The sequence below is a fragment of the Cervus elaphus genome, chromosome X (assembly GCF_910594005.1).
Source record: "Cervus elaphus chromosome X, mCerEla1.1, whole genome shotgun sequence".
Classification (NCBI taxonomy): Eukaryota; Metazoa; Chordata; class Mammalia; order Artiodactyla; family Cervidae; genus Cervus; species Cervus elaphus.
This window is the reverse complement of record NC_057848.1, coordinates 60,631,801-60,654,075: the sequence shown is the minus strand read 5'-3', so window position 1 is coordinate 60,654,075 and position 22,275 is coordinate 60,631,801. Positions and strand designations below refer to the sequence as shown.

The following is a 22,275-nucleotide window of genomic DNA, read 5'->3' as shown; positions in this document are numbered from 1 at the left end:
TGTTTTTCTGGAATTCTCTTGCTTCTTCGATGATCCAACTGATGTTGGCAATTTGATCTCTGGCTCCTCTGCCTTTTCTAAATCCATCTTGTACATCTGGAAGTTCTTGGTTCACGTACTGCTGAAGCCTAGCTTGGAGAATTTTGAGCATGACCTTGCTAGCATGGGAAATGAGTGCAATTGTGCGGAAGTTGGACTGTTCTTTGGCATTTCCCTTCAATGGGATTGGAATGAAAACTGATCTTTTCCAGTCCTATGGCCACTGCTGAGTTTTCCAAATTTGCTGACATATTGAGTGCAGCACTTTAACAGCATCATCTTTTAGCATCCAGCTCAGCTGGAATTCCATCACCTCCGTTGACTTTGTTCATTGTGATGCTTCCTATGGCCCACTTGACTTTGGGCTCCAGGATGTCTGGCTCTAGGTGAGTGATCACACCATCGTGGTTATCTGGGTCATTAAGATCTTTTTTGTATAGTTCTTCTTTGTATTCTTGCTACCTCTTCTTAATATCTTCTGATTCTGTTAGTTGAGTGTTGAGTGGATGGCAATAATCTAAAATATCCTGTTGCTCCCCAAAATGTCTTAAGTTTAGATCATTTGTTCGGTCCTCACAACAACCCTATATGGCAGGTGTTTGTATTATCCCCATCAACAAGGACACTGGAATTCAGAAAGGCAAGCAGATGCACTGAAGTCACACAGCTGGCTCACACAGCAGCAATTCTGATCTGACTCCCCAAAATGTTCTCTTAACTATTATCTTAAACTACTTCCTCAGGAGTCTACTTTGACTGGACCATTGGATCTGTGGAAAGGTGTCCTGCAAAATAAGATCGGACCTAAGCAAGAAGGGCCTTATGTATCAAGACACAAAATTTGTACTTAATTTGCCAAGCAATGGGGTGCCATTGAAGGCTCTGGAGCACAGAAATGACAGGATCAGTGTTAGGCGCTAGGAAGATTAATCTGACAGTAGGGTGTAAAACAAGAGTGGTGAGAGCCTGAAGGTGGTAGGGGAGTGGAGGAAGATCGTTGGTCAGCAAAGACAACAGTCCAGGTGAAACTGTCCTTAGAAATTGAAAGGAAGAGGCAGATTTGCAAGAAAGAAGAGGGTACTAGTCATGAAAAAATCAAGAAGGAATGTCAACACAACTCTCCTCAGTCAATTTCTGGAAGGAAAGAAGTGAAGAAAAGGCTAATCTCTCAATATGATACAAAATGAACATAGTTTTAATTGGCACCCTCTTCCTATCATTTCTTCTAATTCTTATTTCCTTTCTCCCCTTGTGACTGAGCTACAATCACCTTACACGGGACTCTTGCCTTAGGTGTTTCAGTTTTTCCTAAGGAACACAAACATTTAAAAGTGAGAACTGTGATTATTCCACCTTGGAGCAGAGCCAAGCAGAATTATATCGTCAGGGCTGAAATACAGTAAAACATGCCCAGTGTTTCTGCCTGGTTCAGACACTTCCGCTTGCATAATGCCTGGGACAAAAATATTGAAATTAAAGGCGATATCGTGTGAATCAGGAAACTCTTTTAAAGACAGTATGTTCCAGAAAAGAAGAGATATTTAATCAAGTCAGGAATTTGGACCTAACCTAGAAGTTTAAACAAAAAGAAAGAAAAGAATGGCATATGTTTCTATTTCCTAATGAGGACCTAATCACTAATTTGAAAGACAGCTAAATCCCCAAATTAAATTTTTTTTGGAAACCAGATGCAAACAGGAGCGTTTTCTCTCCTACTCACTCTCTGCTCTTTCCTATCAGCCCTCCTGCAACTGGGTTTTTCTCGATCTCCTTTGATTGTTTTTATTTCTATTTCTCTAGAAAAGTGCATGGTTAGATGCTACTCAAACAAATGTTATCCTCTGACCCCCAGTGAGAAAGACCCACTGGGTACCATGTTTTTACACATCAAATACATTTCCATAGCTTCAAATACTTGGAATTACTAATGTTCCCATAATGCGTTAGGGACATTGTGGTGGTATTGAAACCACAAGAAAGGAATATTATTTTATTAAGACAGGATTGGAGATGTGCTCTTTCACTGAGGGAAGAAACCACCACAGTAAAAAGCACATATGCTCTGCTTCTCTGATACCAAGGAACCCCGAGGAAAGCTCTTCACACAAAATTTGCATAGAGCCTGGCTCCACAGCGCGCCCCTCCAGCTCGCCCTTCTCCCATTTCAGGAGTCGAATGGTTAGTACCGAAAAGGTTTTACACAGAAATGGGAAGTTCTCCTATTTACTGCCTTCTGAGAGCCTTACTGTACCGTGCCTCTATTTGGTGTGCATAGGATAATAAAATCCATGTGTGAATGTTTATATTTTAAAGATGTTGTGCTCCAATATGTTCTGAGTTAGGGCTTTTGAAAATACGGTATAGATTCCACACAATGCTAACTGAAAGGCTAATCTTCCCATTGTTACACTTTAATTAGTGAGACCTGTCATTACAACTTTTTATGATGAAAAGTATCAGGCCTTTTATCTTACTTTTAAGCCCTATTCTGAAAACAGCAGAAAAGGAACTGAAAAGACAAAGGAAATTGCATTTTATGGAACAATAAGGAGAGTCTTTAAAAATTCAGGGAAGTTCACAAACTGCCAAGGAAAACTCATTGGAGGCAGCAGCGCTAAGAAGGGGGCCGTCAACTGAGTATGCAATATTAGCAGTCAGCTAACTCCCTAATCCTCTTCAGAATCCAAGGGACAAGAAAGAATAAGGACATTTCATAACAGCAGCCTGTAAGGGTGGCCTTTCAATTGCATCTCTGAATACGTAGGAATTTAGAGATGAGTTCCAAAGCTATTAGAAAAGTCTTGGTTTGTCATACCTGTGTTCTCTTTAACATCAGGTTGGAATCAAATGACAAAAATTTATCGCATCTCATTGACAATTTATTACATCTATTTCAGCATTTGCTACACTAAAAATTGTTCTGATAGCCTTAGTAGAAAATTTGGCATTGGAAAACACAAAAAGCAGTACTTTAACTTTTAAAAAGTCTAAGAAATTGGAAGATTCACGGAATTAGTTTAAAATTAGGAAGCACAGAGTTCTTAGGAAATGGTAACTTAAAAAAATAAAAATAAAAAAGCCAGAGCCCACAGACAAAAATAGAGCTTTCTTTCTGATTTTGTACAATTATTTTCTGCAAACCCTATTTACATAAACATGATTGTAGTTTGTCCTCAAGATAGTAGATGTTTGATAGGAATTAAGGTGCTGTTTTAAGAAAATGTGCATGTTTTGAAAGCACATGGGACAAAAAGACAAAGTTGAGAATGCACTTTCTGGTTTTCAGAGAGAAAAATAATTGGTTGCTGCCAAAATACTTTTCCTTCACTCTTTCAGTATTATCTACTTTGGGGTAGATTCAGTTGGTTTACTTTGTATCCAACTTGGAAACCAAAGCTTTAAAATGAGATAGGGAGAGGTTTTCAAAGCAGAATAGGAAAAAGAGCAGTAGGGTGGTTCTGAAAAGAGGGAAGATGCTAACTTAACAGTTCCAACACTCATGTCAATTCATTCCCTTCATCCACTCCCTACCTGCTGGTAAAAGCTGGATCCTATTTCAGAAACCCAGTTCAGTGCACACTCCAATTCCAGAGCTCTTCTCAGCTATTTTACGACAGGAGGTCCCAGTAAGGAATACAGAACTAACAAGCCACCACCAAACCAGGAAAGGTCAAAAGAAGACACCACGTGTCCAACCTCCCAGAATCCTCCTTGCTGGCATCCATCTTGAATGAGCAATGGCAAGCGACCAGGAAGGACCCCGAGTCAGAATGATTAGCCAGAGACAACCCCAAGGGGATGAGCAAAGAGGGTAATACACCAGAGGAGAGGGAGGTCACTTCTTTTTCTGTTGCAGGAAGGGGGACCCCTCCCAGCGCCGGAGAGTGGGCTCTTGTCTAACACTCGAAAATGAATTGTCTGAGGAGACACAGGTGCTGAGAAAGCAAGAGACTTTATTGGGAAGGGGTGTCTGGGCAGAGAGGAAGAGGGTAAAGGAATCCAGGAGACCTGCTCTGCCAGGTGACTCTCAGTCTTGGGTTTTATGGTAACAGGATTAGTTTCTGGGTTGTCTCTGGCTAATCATTCTAACTCAGGGTCCTTTCTGGTAGCTCACCATTGCTCAGTCAAGATGGATGCCAGCAAAGAGGATTCTGGGAGGTGGTCAGACACATGGTGTCTTCTTTCGACCTTTCCTGGTTGGTGGTGGCTTGTTAATTCTGTCCCTTACCAGGACCTCCTGTTGTAAAATAACTCACGTAAATGGTTACTGTGATACCTGGCCAAGGTGGGCAGTTTTAGTCAGTGTGTTTCCCCTAACATTTCTACCTACACCATTACTGCCCCCATTTTGTCTAGGCAGCTGGGGAAGGAGAGCCAAGTTACACCTTCAACATCTGTACTTGGGTCACCAAACACTATGATGGTGCCATTTGACTACATTGTGGGTTAAAGTTCAAATAGAAGAATTTTAAAATAATTTTAAAATTTTAAACTAATTTTAAAATAAATAAACTTTCAGTAAGGTAATCCAAGGACTCTATCACTGATTTCTAGAGGAAAATAAACTGTGATTTTAAAATAACCTAAAACTTCAAAGGTAAATTTTGGAACAGAACTCATTTCCAACTCATTTGTTGGAAGAGCCTGTCTGGAAAAGACACAGCAGAGAGCACGTGATGGCTTAGAAAATGCCAACAAATGAAATATCTCGACTTGCCACATTCAAATGGGTATTTTCTTTAATATAACAGAAAAAAAAACCCTTTAGCACCCATAATGCTACAAGTTAACTTTAGATTTGGTTTTTCCTTCCAGCTAAAGTTGTTGTAATGTCTGTCTAACAGAAGCATAGGGAAGGTGAAAGAATTATTGTTCCTACTCATTACAGAAAAAAGCAAGGGCATTATTTTCCGATTCAGGAAGTGCTAAATTCTTAAGACAGCACAGTATTTATAATGTTACCATTTTTAATATGTCATGATCATTGACACAGAAAGCTGCAGAAACCTGGAGGAGGACTTTTGGCATAATGAATGGGAAATGATCAGAAATACAAAAAGGCTTGGGTTTTGCATTTAAGTTAAATATTAAATCAAACAAACACATGCTGAGGAATCTACCCCCTGCTTGCAAATACCAATTTGTCCTCAGATCTACATCTATGTGTCTCTGAATGGTTGGCAATTCTACGTTGGCAAAATGAAGTAGAGAGAATCGAGACAATTGTCCACGCTGAGAATAATTTGTTGCCTTAGACAAAAATAATTTTGGAGTTTATTAATTAGGCAGGCCATTCTGATATACTGAATCTTAAAAGACCACTAGCGAACAAGTAAATAAATTGGTAGGAAAGAGTTTCAATAGTTTTGCTTTTTACCATTCTCTGGAAAACAATGGTTCTTACACTTCCATACATATCATATTCAGCTGCAGTGAACACTTGTTTTATTTAAAAAAAAATTTTTGGCCACATCCTACAGCTTGTAGGATCTCAGTTCCCTGACCAGGGATTGAACCAGGGGCCCTGTCAGTGAAAGTGACTGGACCACCAGGCAAGTCCCTGAAACCACTTGTTTTAAAGGCATATCCCTAGGCCCTGACTCTGAGAACTTTGGTTTTGTTTATCTGAGCAGGGTCCAAGAAATTTTAATACAGGGGATCTGCAGGCCAAATAGCAGGCAGCCCCATGACCCTCAATTCTGTGGAAATACCTAAGTAAGCAAAACTAAAGTGTCAGTTAAGTTACATAATATATTCCATGCAAACAAACTTTGAATTATCCATCCATTTAGTCAACATTCATTTATTGGTTGGACACGGTGTAAGCTGGGCACAAAGTAGGTGCAAAACGCAGTTTCTTCAACACCCAGCTCTCTATACGACTTCCTGACACCCCACTTCACTTTGTCCGTATAAACACAGTTGTCCCTGTACAGTGCCAGAACATCCAGTTGATTTAATGAATCAACCAGGTAAAACACACAATAACTTCCCAACTAACACTGAATGTTTTCTGAAGTGACAAAGTTTTGGCTTTGATTAGATGTAGCCACTCTCTGAGTTTTAGAATGCTTAAAATACAAGGAGGAAGGTAGCGAAATCTTGCCTGAGAATATTCTTCAAAGCTTGAAGTATAAGAAAAAATGACTGTCTCTTGAAAGGGAAACAGGGGGACTGCGAATTGTTGATGGGCAAAGAACATTATTGTCACTGTGTACACTTCTGAATTTCTCATCATGTATGTGTATTATCTATTAAAAAATAAACATGAATTTTACATTTAAAAAATAGGCTTTATAACCTATTTTAGCTAAAGATGCTCTCTCCTGATTCTTCCAGGCACTTCAGCTTTGAACACCCAACAATGATAACACACACTTTTAATCTAAATGAATGCTATACGTGTGCACACACAAGCCACAATTCCTTTATTAAACAACACATATGCACCAAATAAGTTTCAATTAGCGCAGGCTACAGACTCCATCCTCTCCCACCCCAACAAAAAATGCCCCGGGCCATACATTTAAAGAAATGAATGCAAATTGAAAACAAATGCACAATTACCTTTTCAAAATGATTTAATTTTAATTAACATATTTATATTGCATGTGGATGTCCAATTTAAAACCCTTAAAGGAAGCAAATTTAGAAGATTTGATAAAATATTATGTATGAAGATTTTGCATTTATCAATTACTGATTCATTTTCTGATTTAGCATTTGCCCAAGAGAAAGCATTACTGGTTAATTTATAAATTCAAAGTTGTTTTTAGGTTTTTCTTTTCAAGTAGGGAAGCGATTATTGTCCTGCGTTCTGATTTTCAAGTACCATATTCCAACTATTCACTTATCCAAAGTGATTACAGGGCTAATAGAAGCATTTGGGTTTAAATTCAGTGTTCAAATAGCTGTATTATGCAATTAGTCAATATGCAATTACAGGGAATCTAATGGAGCCAGATGCATGCAGTCCAGACACATGCAAACTAGAGATTAAGACTTCCTCAGTTTTATGCATATAAGCAAATTATGCAGTTAAACAGGCCTCACTAAAGAATGAATTGCATCTGTTTTGAGCCAGCTGGACTATGTGAATTTTCATTTCACCAGTTCAGTTTTAATGCCTTAAAACTCTGAAGATTTTCAATGCTGTAATAATGGTATGAAGTTTCAAGTACCCATAGCAAAGACAACAACAAAAAACATGTCCTTAATGTTTTTTCTAAAGTAGGGCTTCTTTCCCCTCCCCCACTCAATTTCTTTCGTAAGGATGTCTTATCAGAAAGTCCTGTGAAAACGCTTCCCTGCCGTCTCATTCACAAGATTAAATCTAGTGCCTTGAACATAAACGTTGTGTTTCACTGGAACATTCAATGGAAGAAGCAGCTTCATTTCATATCCTTGATATACCCGCAAATCAGGCTCAAAAATCATGGAAGGCTCAGAAATGATCAAGGAATAGACGCCTGATGGAACAGATGCACAGATGCTGTGCTGGAAGAAAAGACAAATGCTGAAGTGCATAATGATTTTGAAAAGATTTCTTTATCAAACATGTCATTTGTTTGAAAGACCAGAGTTGTTGGCATCAGATGTGGGGTATCAGCTTGTTAGCAAAGTGAAACATGATGGCTGCTAGATACTGGCAATTGATGAATCAATTGAAATCACTGATGTTGCTCAACTGAACATCTTCATTTAATATGTCAATGGTCAGAAGTTAACGGAACACCTTCTGTATTGGGTTATCACCACAACCAATAAGACGTCACATCTCAGCGGATACCCTGACTAAATATTTTTGTAAAGAATAGTGAAATCTCTAAAGAAATCTTATCAGCTGGCCTAACCAATTACACATTCTGTGGATGATTAGCTGCAAAAATAGAATATGAGTGTAGCTTTTCCGTGTAAGATTCTGGCTGGGTAACATTAGTGAATCATTTGTAAACAATTTCCATGCACTGGATTTATATCAAGATGTTAAAATGCATTTATTTATCTGTACTACAAATAGGCTCCTATTATCGACTCTGGGACATTTACAGAGGGAATCTTTAGCAATAACATTTTTCTCATTTCTTTAGTGAGGTTTCTGATGACCAAAGGGCTTTTAACCCAAAGTACAAAAAAAAAAAAAAAAAAGCAGGCACTTCAATTCTTCTCTAAGAAAAACCTAAGAGGGTGTTCTCCTGCCCCACCCCCACCCCCCTTTCCTGTTCTATAGGAAAAGGCTGGGCTGACTGGATTTTTGGACTCCAGAGTGATCACACCTATAGGAGGGTCCATCCAGGGGAGGCACCACAGCATTGCACTAGACATCAGTTTTCAAGTTGGTTCTTTAATATAACCTTGTTCTTACTCGGTGACAACAAACCAATACTCAAAACAAGTTTACCACCACCTTGGACCTGCGCTTCTAATAGGGCGGGGTCAGGAAGAAAGATAGACAAAGGTGCTAAACCAATGAAGAAAGGAATAATGAAACGTCCCCCAGGCCTCTATACAAAAGCCATTATCATGCAGCAGTAGAGACTCTCTGGGAAGCTCCAAGCCCCCAAAATCCGTGAGAAGGAAAGAAATTCTCGCCCGTCAGTTCCTCTGGGAAGAGCTTCGTGTGTTGGTATTTCTGTCTTGTTTTACTGCATAGACATATGGCTGTAAAAAATACATTTCATAATGCTGTAATAGAGACTTTCTACATTTTCATTTAAGTCTCAATTTTATTAACATAAAATAATCAGGGTATCCTTTAAAAGCATAATAAAAAACAAAAGTATGGCTGTAATGACTGGTGGCTGGTGTTCGCTTTGTATCTGAAGTGAGGCCATCACCTAGGGAGTCCATAAACTCATTCTAAGGATCCTGACATTGGTCAAACATTTTGGGGACTCCTCTCTGGGAATTGCATTCAGAGCAAGCTTCCAAGCCCCACAAGAAAATCAGCCTCATTACTCTATAGTCACACCCGCATAATACTAACATAAATTTAGTAGAGGGAAACTGAATAATTTAAGGCATCATAAGATTTAATCTTTTCCTTAAATGTGAATGCCAATTTTCGCATTGTAAAATTGTCATTTAAATATAATAAGAAGCTGTTGACTAAAGTAAAAAATTTTGTCAAATTAACCATTAAATTACTATGTTTACAGATTTTTTTAAGTACACAACTTACTTTTAATCTAAGAGTTAAGTGTATTCATTGGAAGATAATGAACAACAGGCATTTAATAACATTTTAATTTTATGTGTTTAAATATTCATAGCTATGTTCATAAACTCACATGCCTGATCTAGTGATTATGCTTATGAAATGCAGTATTTCTTAGATGCCCTAAGTCTCCATTTATTTTCTGAAACTGCATTAATTTGCACCCCAGTACAAATCACTATGTTTTTAGTAAAATATTCCATAATATTAAAAGTACGAAACCACCCCAAAGCAATGAAACAATAGTTACCTGCAAGAGGAAAGGAAGCAAATTAACATTTGTCCAGGCCCTACTCTGTGCCAGGCTCTTTATGGACATTTTCTTGCTTAATCCTTAGAATAACCCTAGGAGGTATTATTATCACAGTGCAGTTGGCTCATGCACAACTTGGTAGTTTACCTTTCCAAGGGTTTTTTTAATAATCCCATTATAACACTCCACTGCCTGTCTGAAAGAACACAGTTCTTGTTCTTAAAAACAAAATAAAAATTCCTACTAACATCTTTCTAGGGGGATAGATGAATGTCAAGTTCTAGGGAGCTAAGAATCACAGTCTTTCCTGACTGGACTGTACGCCCACTCTTGATGTAAATGAACAACAAAAATCAGAGGGAGAGGAGCAGTTTTTCCCTCTACTTAAAAAATTACAGTATCATCAGTCTACTTAGCAGAAATTTTAATAAAATTGGACCTAAAGAACCAATAGCAATATACTCTATCAGGCTGCAATTTTACAATACCTCATCATGGCATAATCACGTCAAATAAATAGAATGATGGCCACTCAGAGATCACATCAGATTACAGATGTTAAATTTAAAATGAGAAATCAAGTATCTGGAGTTTGAAGAATTTCTCTGAAGTGTCTTCATCTTCTCTAACACTACAGTTAATTAACAACAACTTGTGTTTTAATAACACCTATATTCCATGATTCTGTAAGTGTTCTAATCAATGGTTGCCAAGTTGTCCGCCCCAAGAACCACTTTGGAGCTTCTGAATTATATCCATATAATGTGCTATGCTGCAACGTCCCCTTTCCAGAGGCCCTCCTTTCTCTTTTAAGGTTATTTTCAGCTTTGTCTTTTCCTCTCTCATCCAGATAGTGGTGTTCAAATGCTCTTTTTTTTCCTCCAAACTCCTATCTCCAGTCCTTCCTTCTAATCATCCCAATCAATCCTTGACTCTGAATTTCTCCCCTCCCCTGGAGGTCCCCAGGACCTCCCCAGCACCTGGCCCTGAGTTCCTCCGGAAAAACACTGTGAGCTCAAAACGGTTGGGGTTTGTTCAGCAGGTTGGGTTTTTTCCCCAAGTTTATTGCTCAGTGAAAGCCAAGCTATATCATGAAAGATGTGAACAGAATATAAATTGTCCCAATTCAACAGGTTAATCAAGGTTATTTGATCACTGAGGATTTAGTTAGGGGCTATGGTTGTCACTGCAATAAAACAATAATCACAAAAAATAATTTAAATGGTTTTATTTAAGTCAATTGTAGAGATTCTGGATGTTGCTTTTTGAACACAAACAAGAAATTAACAAAACAAGCATTCATATTTCTAGTTTTAAACACTTTAGTTACACATGTGGAATGCAGATATTTGAAAGAGATTTTCAACAAGGTCAACACAATGCATGAGATAATACACACTGAATTAGGCTAGTCTTCACCTCCATCTTCTAGTTTATTATCCTAAATTGGTTGGAGGTGTGTGTGTGGGGGGGTGCTTTTTTGCTTTTTCATTTCACAAATGATTGCTCAACACAGAATGAAATACACCAAAGAAGAAAATAGTCTTTTTATACCTAGGGAAGAAGCTACTACTCTTAAAATGATCACTTCAAGGTAACAGACATCCAAATTGATGTGGTTTTCTTTGAAACCTCATCAGTAAATCATTTCTTGCACAGTAGGTTCGGCATTAACCCTGCATTTAGGATAGGTAGTGTTATGGAGGGCTGGCTGCTGCATACCAACGTCAGTATCAAGTTCTTCGTCAGGAATTAGAGACTGTCCCGGATACCAAGCAGGACAACACTGGCAAAAAAACAAAAAGTGAACTGCAGATAGGTCAAAACAAGCTACATTTACTCTTAGAAAAACATCATAAAACATTACTGGATATGTTGTTTTAAATGCTAGCGTATAATAAAACACAATGGAATCTTCTATTTTTAACACCTTATGCTCAAATGGTCTTTACATAGGTTGTGTTTTAATAAACACATTAGACAACATATACATTCTATCAGAGAACAAACATAGAAACTTGCCATTTGGTGAAGGCTATTCTTCCAGTTACTATAGGGCTCACATTTCTCTATTCATCAGATTAGTAAACAGGTTGGACTGTCATCACAGTAAAATATACAAAATTGTTTGCTCTATTAGATGATTTTTAAAGAAATGTTTTCTTTAGTTTCAACAGATTTTTGGCAATAAGAATCTTATTCAAAGAAGTTTTGCTCCTGTGTTATTATTAGTCCAAGTCCTCTGAACATTCCCCCCTTTAAAGGCTTCCTGCGAACTTAGTGTTTTTCAAGCTGTAAATTTCAATAGTGATGGTAGAAACCAAACCTCAGAGGGAAAAGCAGTGCCCTTTGGAGTCAAAATTCAAACAAATATAAGAGTTCTACCAATTTGTCATTCGTCCAGTTTAGAAGAAATTCCATTCATGTAACTCTTATGAAAATCAACCACAGTGTTACCATGTCAAATGACCCAAAGAACACCGCAGGTATCCAGGGGAGATAGTTCACCAGTGCATCTTTAGCTTGATTCCAAAGTCAATCTTAGAGACGTTCTGGGCACTGCGGTTCTCAGAGAGACAAACTGCCTACCCATTGGCTAAAGATTTTTCAAGTTAATGAACTTTTCATTTTCCACACTTTTGGTACCAAGAGATTGAGCCAGGAAAAAGCTCAAATCTCAGGGTTCAAACTACAGCATGGAAAAATATACAGCAAGCACCATCTACCTCCTTTGCTCTCTCAAAGATGTCAATACTCTATTCCAGTCAGGGGGTGGGGTGAAGAGGCTGAACCCTGGAAGCAAACTTCACCCAAAGGGGTAAAAATTTGTTTGGTGACTATTTCAAAACAAGTTTCCAAACTGCAGAAGGGACTCCAGCCCCTTTGACTTGCAGGAACCACACATAAGAAAAGGACAGAAAATACTACAAGGCAGGCTTATTTTAATTGCCCAGGGGTTTCCAATGCAAAGCACGACAACTTAAATGCATATTCCAAATTCTTGCTCCAAAGCCGTCTTCTTTGTGCACTGAAAAGGAGGAAAGACAACCCCATCAATTGTTCTCTGCAGATAAAGGCACTGTTTTGCAGATTTCCCCCCAGATCTGGGCCAGCTTTGCTAATGACCTGCCCACCCACCTGGGGCCCTTCTCAAGGTGGCCCTCGGGAGCTGGCCCACACCTTCAGGAGCCCAAATCCTCGCCAGTGGGCAGCCCAGAAGGCTATCTTTTCGTTTAGCTGTTGGCCTCCACGAAGACGCAACCTGAAAGAATGCGTGCCGCTTATTTTCCTAGAGGAGACGGGGGTCAATAACTACATTTTTAAAAGCCCACATTTTTTTCCCCTCACGAAAGACATCTGCTGCATTTTCCCTGCAGAGAAAACACGGACTCGAGATCCCAGAGCTACCAGGGGTTCTTTCACACGCCAGCATTAAGGCGGTTTAAGCAAAAGCTGAATGAAAGTTTTCGAAATCATGGCCTTCCCTCCCGCCCCTTTTTTCGTAAGACCACCAGCTGTTAACAGCACACACAAAAGCTCACACAGTGCTATTTTTCATAGGCCCGCGTTTAAATGAGATATGCAGAAAACCGGGCCTGAGCAACGTGGAGGGTTCGAACTCGCAATGGCTTATCCGTGCGGCTAATCCAGGGCACCTGGTTTGGAAACGGTGCCTCCTTGCTCCGCTCACGCGCCCCGCCATTGTCCTGGAAGAGAACAGTGTCCACTCCTTGGCATTTTTCGCGACTTGAAGGTGCTGGGGGATCCCGACTCGGGCACGAAGCTCAAAACGGCATCCCCCACCCCCGAGGCGCCGGGGGAGAAACGCTTTCGGTCGGGCCCGGAGGGTGGGGAGGCCTCGGGTAGATTTCAGGTCCAAGCCCCCCCCCCGGGAACCCCAGCCCCCAGAAGGCTCGCCAACTTCCCACGCCCAGGATGCCCTGGAAGAACTTCTCCGCTTCCGTTTTTTTTTTTTTTTTTTAAACAATTTTGCGCTCGGCCGCCACGACCTACATTCTCCCGCGAGGCGCTCCGAGCCGAGGAATAAAAGGGAGTTGAAACCACACAACAGTTCGGCAGCCCGCCGTCAGCGCTTTGCTGCGCTCCGCGGGGGTTCGCATCCGGCCGCCATGTTTCCGACCCGAGAGCCGCCCCAAAACCAGCCCCCCTCCCCCCTCCGTCCGGCCCTCCGCCCCCCTTCCCGGCCCGGCCGAGGCCGCGGCGCCGCCGAGCCGCTTTCAACTCTCCCCCGCCGCCCCCTCGCAGCGAAATCTGACTCGACGGCTGCGGGTTGTGCGCCTGCGCGCAGCGCGGGCTCGGGGCGCGGGCGGCCGGCGGGCTCCCGGCCGCGGCTTGAAAAGGCCGGAGCGACGGGGCGCGGGGGAGGAGGGGGGCGGTCCGGGCCGGAGCCTCCGCTTTCCTCCCAGCGGGCCCCCGCTCCGGCCCCGGCGCGGCTCTCACACGTGCACGCTAAAAACCCACTTCAAAGTCTTGTTTTTGGCGCGGGGGCGGCCCCCTCTAGGCCAGCCCTTGGGCCCTCGCGCGGGCCGCGAACCGGGCCCCGAGCCCTGCCGGCCCTTCCCAAACCCTGGCGCGGAGATGAAACCGGGAGGGCCGGAGAGTGGGGACGCTCGCTGAAGAGCCCCGGGCGCCGGGATCGGCCTTCGGGCGTGCGAGTACTTCCCCTCCCTCCCCCACCCCACCGCCACCGCCTTCAGAAAATGAATGGAACACAAAGTTTGCGGCCAGCGCTGCGCTGTGGCCTTCGGAGCTCACCATTGTTTGGGCTCGTATTGACCCCAGGTCCGGATTAGGCAGCGGCTGATTCCTGCTTTACAGCCCCGCCGGCCTAATGAGGCCGGGAGGCGATGGGGCGCGAAGCGTCCTCGGAGCCCGGGCGACCGCCGGCTTACGGCCGCCAAGGGCCCTGTAGGTGGAGGTCAAAGGGTCAGCGGGCCGAGACCGCAAGAGAATTGACCCTAGGAAATGAGGTCCCCTCCCCCCCGGCCCCAGCTTCGACCGGGCTTGGCAAGAACTTGCTGTGTGCATAGGGACCCCGGGCGCCCCCACGAGGGTCCTGAGGACCCCGAGCGGGAGCCCTGACTTCCGCGACGTCTCGTCCCGGGGCCGAGCCCGACTAGACTTGGGTCTCGAGGGGGAAGACCGCCCGAAAGAAAACCAGCTCGGCTGTGGGGCTGAGATCCCGCGCTTCAGGAGATGGGCAGACCGGAGGCGACTTTCAGAAACTTAAGGGCCAAGGCCCTTAGGCATTTTTCGTTTGTTTTGGGGGCTTTATAAGGGGAGAAGGAGCCAGGGGCGAAGAGACAGCGGGCGGCGAGCAGGGTGGGAGGGGCGAGGAAGTCCTGAACACAACTTTCCTGGGAGGCTTTGTGAGCAGAGGCGGTCCCTGTTAGTTCTTCAACCTCCGCGGTAGTTAGGACCCACAGCCCTGCTTAGCCTGGACCCTGATCTTTAACCTTCCAAACTGGATGAAGTCCAGGCTTCTGTCTGCGTGAAAATAGACACCTTCGTGGAAATCTTAAACTAAACCACCCATTTTGGAAAAGATAATGGACTTTTAACAAAGGTCTTACCAGGTGCAAGAAGTAAAATAACCATTCTCTTACTAAGAATCCAGTTGACATTCATGTTTTCCAGCTTATCTATCTTTAGGGTTGCAAAAGTTTTTGTTGTTTTTGGGCGGGGAGTGGGTGTGGGTGTGCGTATTCTTTAAGAGACTTACTGAAAATTAAAGAATATGTACTCCCAGAGTCAGATTATAGAAAGAAAATCTGTCAAAAGTTTTCTACTAAAATTAAGTTTTCTTTGCAACAAATGACAAGGGCAGAGGGATAGACTATTTGCAAGATAACAATGCTACATCCATATTAAAGGATATCATGTAGAGGGGCAAAACTTTCACATTATCTTAATATTGGTTATCATCATTGTTAATTCACATCTTCCCCTCTTAGGACACAATGCTCTACTGTAAATTTTCATGGCAGAATAATTTCAAGCCTTGTAAAGAAAGATCAAACTCTTAATGTCTCCTAAGGAGATGTCTGTTTAATGTATTTAATGGGGGGTGGGAGAAGCAAGATTTTGAAATAATCTTGCATCCAACCCATCACTTTACTGTCATTTAAGGTTAGGTTAAGTTGGGGGTGGAGAGAAAAATCATAGAGAAAACAGTAAACTGTGGAAGTTAAATGCACATTTCAGAAGAAAAACATTATTTAGACTTCAGTTGGAACACATGTAAAGCCAATTTTATGAGTACACACTTTCTGAAAACTTGCTGAGCATTTAAAATGCTTTCTGGTTTGAAGTGAAGGAAAACTCCTGAAATAGGAATTTGGTCCAGCACCCTCAATGTCAAGGTCAAGACTAGAATGTCTGGGGGTAGGAGCAGTAGACTGACCAGGTTACCTGCTCACACTTGTGAAGGCATCCCAATCCGTTCATGGCATTCAGGCCTTTGCCTTGTCTACTGGTGGAGGAAAGTGAAAAAAAAAAAAAAAACCCATTCTCCACAAACAAGAAATCACATCCAAAGCAATGTGCAATTAGAAACTGTCAATAACTAATTGTCTGTTGACAAAGATCAGTAGATAACTTAAAACAGACTGTTTCAACTGTATCCAAGGAATCAAAGTTTCTTTTAATCATCAGAACTTCTCTTTCAATTTAAGGTTGATTTATTTGAACATGGAAAAAAAACCAGGCACCAAATACAAAAATGTTATAACATAAATAGATGTGCCAAGACTTTATTTCTTCAAAAAGAACAATAAACAAAATTCTAGAATTCAAAATGATTATGTATAATACCAAACTGACTGCCACCAAAAATCCTAGAGTACTGCCCCTTCAAGAGAAGGAGATACTTAAGCCTATTCATTACATTTCTAAATTCTTTACAATTCCTTATCTCCACCATTCTATTTGCTGATTTGCAAGTTGGTTATTCATGCAGAGATTGGGCTCTTAATATTAAACAGCACCCTAAATTAGTAAAAAAAAAAAAAAAAGCCCTCAATACTCTACCCACTCCACCCCCCCCAAATAGTAATGTTTCTTTTTCATATAACAACTGTAAAAAAACTGTCTGTCCAAATGAGTTGCTTTACTTAAGATTAAATAGATTGTTAATATTTTATCACAAAGCAAACAACCATTTTTCATTGTTATTGATTTTAATGGAAACAATGCTCTTAACATCTTTGCCTACAAACCATGAACTTTTAAAAATACATATTTTGCAAATGTTTTTTCTTTCCATAATATTTCAGAACAGCTGCAATTACACCGCTATAAAAATGTTATGAATAATTGTGATAATTACGAATTGAACTATATACAGCAAAACAAACCAACCTGTGCCTTCCAAAATTGTAAATGGACTATGGTTCTTTTAAGAAGCACTTTCATCATAAGTAAGCACGCCTCGACTGGCCTTACTCGTCATCACTGTTTCAGACATATGCTTACTTTCGAAAATATATAGATAGCTAGATTTGATAGGCAGATTAGATACGTCATAGATACAAACATATATAGGTATATGGGTGATCTCTCGATAGAATAGACAGACATGCATCCTGCCGCAGTGTTCATTTTTATGTAAGATAATAAAAAACTAAGGGACATAAAACTCATTAGGTTACCTTAGGTTTATATATGTAGGGCAGGGATGATTAAATCCAGCTTCTCAGTCTTTGAAGTACAAGATTGAGATGTCATGGCCACTAACTGAATTGATCAGTAATATTTGATTTGCATGCCGAAAATCCAGGACAAACACATTTAAACTCGCAGTTAAACAACCATCTGAGCTAAAGAAAGGAGGGTCTTCCCAGATGGAAACTGACACTGTAAAGAATCTATACTGCAATAGAAAAATAATTTAACAATTAAAAAAGGGATCTGAGTGAGTTATAAATACCAACAAACAAGATTTCATTTGTTCACGTCTCCTCTTTGTAGAAGGAGGCTGTTACAAAACAAGAGAAAGGAGTCAGTGGTTCAAAAATTGTAAATTGTGTTCTTCTTTCAAAACAATAAATTTTAATGCTAAAGCGGTTATAATCAAAAGCTGTACAGAATTTGTTAGAAAACATTTATCCATAAATATTGTTCAGTTCCCGGCATTTGTAGCAATAATTAAATTACAAACGATAAATATGGCATCAATGGATATGTATTTACAAAAAAGAAAGTTATTACAAAAGGCAATTGTATACTAAACGTCACAATTTGTGTAGAGTAACATCACATCCTCAGCCTGAAAAAATACTGAACAACAGTTTCGACCCCATTAGACAAAAATACATTCACAAGTGTAATGCTTTGAGGAAAAGTTCAAGACATAACAGGACTTTGGCACGGTTTAAGACTGTGAGAGTTTAAACAATCACCACTAAGGCGAAGATTTTTCCATCAGTTTTAGCATCACCACCACCAATAAGCCTTCCATAACTTCCTCTCAAGAAACAGGACAAGAGTTAAAATGAACTGAAGGCGTTTAGGGATGGGGTGAGCAGAGAGCAAGAGAAAGGGGAGGAAAAAGCAGTGAGATTTTTTTTTTAATCCTTCAAATGCCAAAACATATTTTCTAATCCTGAGAAAAGGGCACGGCTACTTTTGGATCTTGCCCAAAAACCTTCCTGGACAATTGCAATTAACCAGATGTAGCCCTATATATGGCCTCTTGCCTTAAAACTCCATTTCCATCTGATTGGTCTCAGTTTTCTTTTTAAAATGCATTTGGTCCATTCTATGGTTAAACAGGGTTTGTGTTTGTCCTCAGACGTACCATTCGTTAAAATTGGGAGGAAGTCCAGGGTTGTGGCTGGTGCTAGTTTGAACTGCAGAAGGGGTTTTAGTGGTATCTTTACTGTTTGCAGAAGCTATAGCGGGTGGAGTGGAAGATTCATAGCCTGAACTGGCAGCAGGGGAGGAATCTGACCCTTGAGATTCATGAACCTAAAATTAACATGTATATATTATAATGAATATAATTCCAACTGGCATTGTGCAAGCAAAAACAAGAGCACTGTAAGAGCAAGACCGCCCAGTGACCCACTTAAAATATTGCTGATTTGGGGGTTTTGTTTTTAATTTCCACATTACCTATGTGTAAGAAAACCCCAAGACATTCGTCAAAAAACCAGTTTGAGTCCTAAGATTGGCATTGTGGAAAAGGAATAAAGTACTCTAGTTTATTCATGCCCCTTCAGAAATGCTTTCTCCGCGGCTGCAGCGGGGTAAGCTCGTAGTCTTTGGGGCCCTATAAAATACTCCGGGCCCAAGTCTCGCCAAGACCGCTCTGGCTTGGGAAAGCAGATACAGAGAAAAGTGGCACGGGCGCCCTGTGCGCTGCGAGGGCTCCGACAATTGCGTGGGAATCCCCCCTCGCTCCTCGGCCCTATTGTTTTACCGGAAGCCGAAGAAGAACGGAGCCCCCAGCCCCCAGCCCCCCGCCCCCCGGGTTCGGCGCGGGCACTCTCGGTTCTCATCGCGGGTTGAGCCGGGGAGAGGCGGCCACTGAGACCTCCAGTCCCGGCGAGCTCGGTTAGAGCTTCCCAGTAAACAACTGATCTTTCCCTCCGCTCCCTCCTCCTCCCGACTTTGCTCCCGCTCCCCCCCCCCCCACACCCCGTCCCCCATCCAGGTCCCCCAAATGGGTTCAAGGTGTCAACGCTGGAGCAAATCGGATTTAACGTGGAAGATACAGGGTTAGCAGCGCGGGCGCTTCCGTTCCGCGGCCCGATGTCGGGCAGAGTGTTTATAAACCGCCGACCGCTAATAAAGAGGTAATTACCTTCATGTGCTTGCGCAGGGAGCTCGGGTGCGTGTAGGACTTGTCGCACACTTTGCAGATATAGGGCTTGTCCGAGGTGTGCACATGCATGTGCTTCTTGCGGTCGCTGCTGTTGGCAAAGCGTCTGTCACAGCCTTCAAATTCACATTTAAAAGGTTTCTCACCTGCAAAAGGCAGAAATGCAAAGGGGGTGGGGGGGAAATAGAGTCAGGGCCAGGAGCATCCTCCGGCCGAGCAGCGGAAGACAGAGCGCCCGGCGGTCTGCCCGGAGAGGGAGCGCCGACTGGGGGCGGCCGTGGCATCTCTTTTCCCTGGAGAAAAATGGAGAGCGCGGGTTGAGCCTGCTAGGGTGGGGAGCGGTGGTCGGGGGCGGGGGTGGGGCAGGGCCGGCCCAGAACCTGCCCGTCCCTTTGTTCTCCAGCCGGAGGGCAAGCCCCTGGCTCCTCCAAAGTTTCCCTCGAGTTGCGGTACCCCCCCCGCTCCCGCCCCCCGCCACCCGGCCCGGGGCCTCCGAGCGCTGCCACGTTCAGCCGGTATCTCGGCGTAGCAGCCAAGCCCGGGAGGGACAATGGACCGGGGACGGGACAATCCCTTTTAGTTCCTTCTTTGTACCTTTTAATTTGCCTCTTTCAAATGCATCGGTTTTGCTAAGCCCAGCATTAAAAAGCTGAGGTCGTTGTACTTAACGTTCGAAAAAAGAAAAGTATATAAATCCAGGGGGCTCCGGACAGTTTTACAAGATGCTCTGAACAAGCCACGAAACTGGGATGCCTTTTCTACGTTAGCGTTCCTCCCGGAGGACTGAATTGAACCTGGAACTCCAAATAAAAATAGTTTGACAAAAGTACCAGTCATTTAATTAGGAGATGTGCCAATCAAGGGTAAAAAAGAGCGGAAGTAACCGAAAGTTAGTTTTCATTAGCATTTCTATGGTTGCCTCCCCCGACTGGGTGCCGAGAGCTAAGTCGCTGGTGAGCAATTTCTCTGCACACGTTCGGAGTCCCTCCAGAGTAACCCAGAAAGAGACAAAAAGAGGCGGCGCCAGTGGGTTCCCGGGCGCGAGAAGGTTCCAATTAGTTCCTGAGACCGCAGAGCCGTCTGCCCGGGAAGTTAGAACTGGGCAAAAGCGCCGCGGGGCGGGGAGGGCGAGAGGTGGAGGGACCGTGACAGCGCTACTTCTTCCAACCGCCCCGGCGGGGCGCCGCCTCTCTCTACGGCCGCCACCCCTCGCTCCCTCGCGGGGCAGGTCGGCTCGGCGGCGCGCGGCCGCGGCGGACCCAGCGCCCGCCCGCCCTCCTCCTTACCTGTGTGGGTCCTCTTGTGGATCTTGAGGTTCTCGGAGCGGGCGAAGATCTTCCCGCAGCCCGGGAAGGGGCACGGGAAGGGCTTCTCGCCCGTGTGCACCCGAATGTGATTGACCAGTTTGTACTTGGCCTTGAAGGACTTGCCCTCGCGGGGACACTCCTCCCAGTAGCAGACGTGGTTGTTCTGCTCCGGGCCTCCCACATGCTCCATGGTGACATGTGTCACCAGCTCGTGCATGGTGCTGAAGGTCCGGTCGCAGCTCTTCTTGGGCCGGCTCAGCTGAGCCTCGTCGATCCACTTGCACGACAGCTCCTGCTTGATGGGCTGTCGCATGTAACGGAAGAAGGCGCCGGGCCCGTGGTGGGCCGCCACGTTCACGCCCATGTTCATGTTCATGGGGCTGTAGTTCGGGAACTGCGCGCCGGCCGTGTAGGGGTCCGTGCGCGGGCTGGCCACCGGGCGGTACGGGTCAGCGCGGCCGAACAGCTCTCCGCGCAGCCCCAGATGGACCTGGTTGTTGTCCACGTGCCCGGTGGGCGACGGGTGCCCAGCGCCCTGGTCGTGCAGCCCGGGGAAGAGCAGGTAGCCGGGGGGCTCCGAGATGCCAGCCGGAGCGTGCAGGCTACTCGCCGAGCCGGCGAAGAGCCCGTGTTGCCCGCCACCCGAGGCCGCCTCGCCGAGACCGGAGCCGCGCTGGCGGAACAGAAAGTCGCGCGTGGAGTTGAAGGCGGCGGAGGCGGCTCCGCCGTAGCTGGGCACCTGGCCGGCGTGGTGATGGTGGTGATGGTGGTGGTGATGATGGCCCAGGGCGTTGGCGTAACCCGAGCCCTGCGGCGTGAACGCCGAGCTCTGGCCAGAAGACAGATCATGAGCCGCCGCGGGGCTCAGCTTGAAGGCGGCGGCGGCGGCGGCGGCTGCGGCGTGGGGCGAGTCCCCGAAGGGAGTCAGCCCTATGCCCGCCGGCTCGCGGTTGGGCATCTCGTGGTGGCGCGGCGCGCCGAAGCTGCCCACTCCCAGCCCCGGGAACTGCGGGCCTCCGTCCAGGAGCATCGTCATGGGTGATTCTTTTTCGACACCAGCGATCTCGCAGATGTGATCGAGGGTGCTTAAGAAGGAGAGCTCCACAAAGTCGAAGTCGAAGAGGGGTGGCGACGGTTGGACACGGTGGTCGGGAGATCCCTCAGGCTGAAGCAGGGACTGCAACTTTCTGTCGCTGAGAGAGTCTCCTGCAGAGGGACAGGAGGGAGGAGGGGAAGTAGAAGGACCTGGAGGGGGGAGGAGGGGGGAGAAGGAGGGGGGGAGAAGGGAGGAGAAAAGATTCTGGAACTAGATCTGGTTTAACAAACTAACAGACGCGCACAAAGAAAAATAAGCAAAATAATAAGTGGAGGGCGGAGTTTGCCAATCCTGTCCCGGGCACCCCACCTCTCCCCGAGAGCGCAGAGCCGCGCGGGACCAGGAGGCTCGTGCCTCCCGGCTAGGGTGCGCTTAGAAGCAGAGCCGGCTCGCGGCCGGCAGGCAGGAGGCAGGAGGCAGGCTCGGTGCTCGCCGCTCGCCGCGCCAGTCCCAGCCTCTTCGCCTCCAGAGTAGTGTCCTTGGACTGATAAAGTCAATCACTCACTCCTCTCACATAAA

General features: G+C 44.3%; 1 protein-coding gene across 5 annotated transcripts; it reads right to left on the bottom strand.

Annotated features, from left to right (window-relative positions):
* Nucleotides 1-10,722: 10,722 nt before the first annotated feature.
* Nucleotides 10,723-22,245, bottom strand: ZIC3 (Zic family member 3). 5 transcript variants are annotated; one of them, XM_043897728.1, is made up of 4 exons: nucleotides 22,066-22,195; nucleotides 20,640-21,905; nucleotides 19,336-19,499; nucleotides 10,740-11,295 (listed from the first exon to the last, which is right to left on the bottom strand). In XM_043897728.1, the coding sequence occupies exons 2-4, from the start codon at nucleotides 21,694-21,696 to the stop codon at nucleotides 11,146-11,148; spliced, it is 1,371 nt and encodes a 456-aa protein (XP_043753663.1). In that variant the 5' UTR covers nucleotides 21,697-21,905; nucleotides 22,066-22,195; the 3' UTR covers nucleotides 10,740-11,145. The 5 variants fall into 5 exon arrangements, with proteins under 5 accessions (XP_043753664.1, XP_043753663.1, XP_043753666.1 ...); XM_043897731.1 differs by having other exon boundaries at nucleotides 11,174-12,537; XM_043897726.1 differs by lacking the exon at nucleotides 10,740-11,295 and adding an exon at nucleotides 17,194-18,497.
* Between the last annotated feature and the right edge of the window lie 30 nt (nucleotides 22,246-22,275).